We start from the raw sequence: 3,044 nt of genomic DNA, 5'->3' as shown, positions 1-3,044 counted from the left end.
CGGCGGGGCGGCCTGAGGCGGCGGCCGCCGGGCGGAGCTGGGGGGGATGGAGAGGAGGAGGAGGAGGGAGAGGGTCTCCCGGGCGGCCCTGCCCGCGGCAGCGCGGGTGGGTTTGTGCCTCACGAACTCACCGTGGGGTGGTGTCCGCCCTCCGCGGCCGGAGCGCGGCACGGGGCTGTGGAGAGGTCCCGCGGGCTGGCCCGCCTTTGCCCGGTGAGGCCCCTGCTGCTTCCCGGGGAGCAGCCGGCTTGGGGGCAGCAGCAAGCGGGGCTCTGGCTGCCGTGAAGCCGAGTGGTGGCATGAGGGGGCACAGGGGGATTTTGGGGTTCACAGCTGCTGGCGTGGAAGTCAGAACCTGCCCTTTGCTGGTGCAGGGTGTGCGGGACGGGGAGGAAGGAGAAGGGGGTAGGAGTGAGGAGAGAAGGCCGGGTTTTGGGTGGCCGTGGTTTCCACGCGCTGACCAATTTGCCCAGGTTAGACACCATCTCTCTGCTCCCCTCTCCATGAACCTTTCCCGAGGGGGCCGAGGGTGCCAGCGTGGGGACACACGTGACACATGGGACACTGCTCGTGGGGCTGGAGGGTGCCAGGGCGCAGTTGGCATGGAGACGGCCAGGCTTCCACGGGTGGCTGCCGGTCTGCGCTGTGAGGTGTGGGACGGTGGGTGCACCCCGGTGTGGAGACAACCTTCTCACGTCAGCCAAGAGGCGATCTTCATTCTGTTTGTGTGCCTAAACCAGGACTTGGGGTCTATGTTTGGCTTGCTCCACCGGACACTGAAGTACGTCAGGTAGAGTTAAGAAGCCTCCAGGAGATGGAGAAAATCCTGTTGGACGGAAGGGAAGTGGGAGATGTTTCCAGCTCCCGATACTCTCAAGTGTACTCGAAGGAAATAGAATATGTATTGCCTCGGGTATCTCTACACACATTATTGCACCGATTGTGTGCAGTACTCGGGGAGTACTTGGGAGTACAGGATCTGAGAGAGCAGTTCTGCCAGTGGTAATCTGCTGTTTGCAAGCCATGGGCGAGGAGGAGGCCTCAGTTTCTGCTCTGAACACTGAGAGATGCTGATACTTACCCCTAAAAGGGGTGAATTTGATTTGCAGAGTGATGGAGAATCAGTATCTGCAGTTGGTACCACAGGAGCTATAGCATTGTGCGTACCTGCAAAAGCATAAAGGCATGTATTACTGCACATATGTGGAGGTCCCAGGATTCCATTTGGCTTGACATAGGTTTGTTTTTCACACATGCTCAACAGGCTTTTCATTTCGCACATTAAAAATATAGTAAGAAAGAATGAATAAAGTCTCCCAACCTTGGCTCTGCTACTTTCAATGGTATTTGTCACTTCATTGTTATCCACTTTGCCGTTTACAAAAGAGATGCTTGAAAGAAACCTGAGAGAGGAACAGATGTGCAAATGTGCACACCAGAATTTGCACGGTGCACGTCAGGTGCGTTGGGGAGCTGTGTTTCAGAACCGGACCCGGGGAATTTTGCCGGCGATTCCAGCTCTAACAGAACGTTTGTGCCGAGAGCACTCAAACACACCGGGTGCGGGTGACGTCACTGCGTTAAGCGTGGAAGATGTTAACGTGAACATGATGTTAACTGTGGAAGAAGATGGCAAGCGTAGGTCCACCGGGATGGATTGCTGGAGGCTGGGCAGTGACCAGCATGGGAAGGAACGTGCCCTCAGGGTGATTGGTTGAGGGCTGACATACATAAACCTTCCCCATCTGGAGCGATACTTTCCCCTGTGATTCTATCCTAAAACGTTGAAGAGTGTGCTCACAGCTGCTGATGGCTCATGCACAGCTGCTGACAGACAAAACCCTCTTACTGGTTTATCCCCAGATGATGTCCGCCTCCTTCCCTCATCCAATGACTGTCACCAAATGATAATTAAAAAGTAAGAAATTATTACTGGTTTGCAGCTTTGTGACAGAATTAGCTCATACCATATCTGACAGAAAGCCGCAAAGGCAAGGGATGAAAAGGCTAAGTCACGCTGTGCCGTGCCACGCGCTCGCACCATTCACCACGTCAGCGTTGGTGGAACCGACACTTTCCACACTTCAGGCATGTGGATGTTGCAAACTTGACTTTCCTCTCTAAAGGCGAGCAGTTTTCCTACTTCTTCACTCCTTATTTCAGAGGACTTTTGCATGCAGCACTTGACCTGAGTGGTCTCTCGCAGCATAAGCTGAACAACAACTAGTCATGTACAGGAGGAAATAGGCTCGTAATGGAGTAAATGAGAACAGTGAAATTGAGACATTTGCAGCTGCTGCAAGCAGATTCTGATGTACATTCCTTAAATTGGAGAAGAGGTGGACACTGTATTAATGGTGATGTCCCTTCATGTCTGGATGATGAAAATTGTGTGCAGCAAGAACATCCAATTTCTTAATCTATGAAACTTTTCTTTTGCTTGTATTTAATGCCTCATTTGTCGGTGTTTATCTATCCTTACTTAGCAGGCATACCTCTGCCTAGCTTCCACCTCTTTCTACAGTACAAGAATTTGGAAATGCTCTGTTTCCTTTGGTGGCATTATATAGATTCAAAAGCGGTTTATTACATCAAAATGTCATATGATTTAAGAGAAGTTGTTAATGTGACAAAATAACCTGCATTATATGTGACACATTTCCTGCATGCTGTTTGAACACAGCATATGTATAAACTACACAGGTACAAATCTCTATGTAAAATTGATATTTTGTGCTTCCTCTGATCAAATAATAGATTTTTATAATTTTTATTCTACACAGAAGAAATGTATACTTCTTTGTGGACGTTTGAGTGTTATTTGTCTTAAGTACTCGCATGGTCTAAATGCCCTTAACATCTCAGCTTCTTACAATTTTTAATAGTAATCCTGAGATGACGTGGACAAGAAAGGATTTTTGTAATGGGTAGTTTTTGTGTGGGAGAATGGATTCTTCTCCAGGTCAAAATAACCTACAATGTTTTCAGACAGGAAATTGACTTCTCCTGAGGCCCAGGCCAAAGTATTACTTTAGATGAGAGAA

At 49.5% G+C, this 3,044-nt stretch overlaps 1 protein-coding gene across 1 annotated transcript in view; it reads right to left on the bottom strand.

Moving 5' to 3' along the window:
- HCN1 (hyperpolarization activated cyclic nucleotide gated potassium channel 1) overlaps positions 1-1,273 on the bottom strand; it is a 200,465-nt gene extending 199,192 nt beyond the window's left edge. Inside the window, exons 1-2 of the mRNA XM_014964861.1 lie at positions 1,082-1,273; positions 132-731 (exon numbers count right to left, since the gene is read on the bottom strand). Of these exons, the coding sequence (XP_014820347.1) occupies positions 132-731; positions 1,082-1,273 (792 nt within the window). The remainder of the gene's footprint in view (positions 1-131; positions 732-1,081) is intronic.
- Positions 1,274-3,044: the final 1,771 nt, after the last annotated feature.

The sequence above is a fragment of the Calidris pugnax genome, unplaced genomic scaffold (assembly GCF_001431845.1).
Source record: "Calidris pugnax isolate Ruff unplaced genomic scaffold, ASM143184v1 scaffold273, whole genome shotgun sequence".
NCBI classification, from domain to species: Eukaryota; Metazoa; Chordata; class Aves; order Charadriiformes; family Scolopacidae; genus Calidris; species Calidris pugnax.
This window is presented reverse-complemented; position numbering and strand designations above follow the sequence as displayed.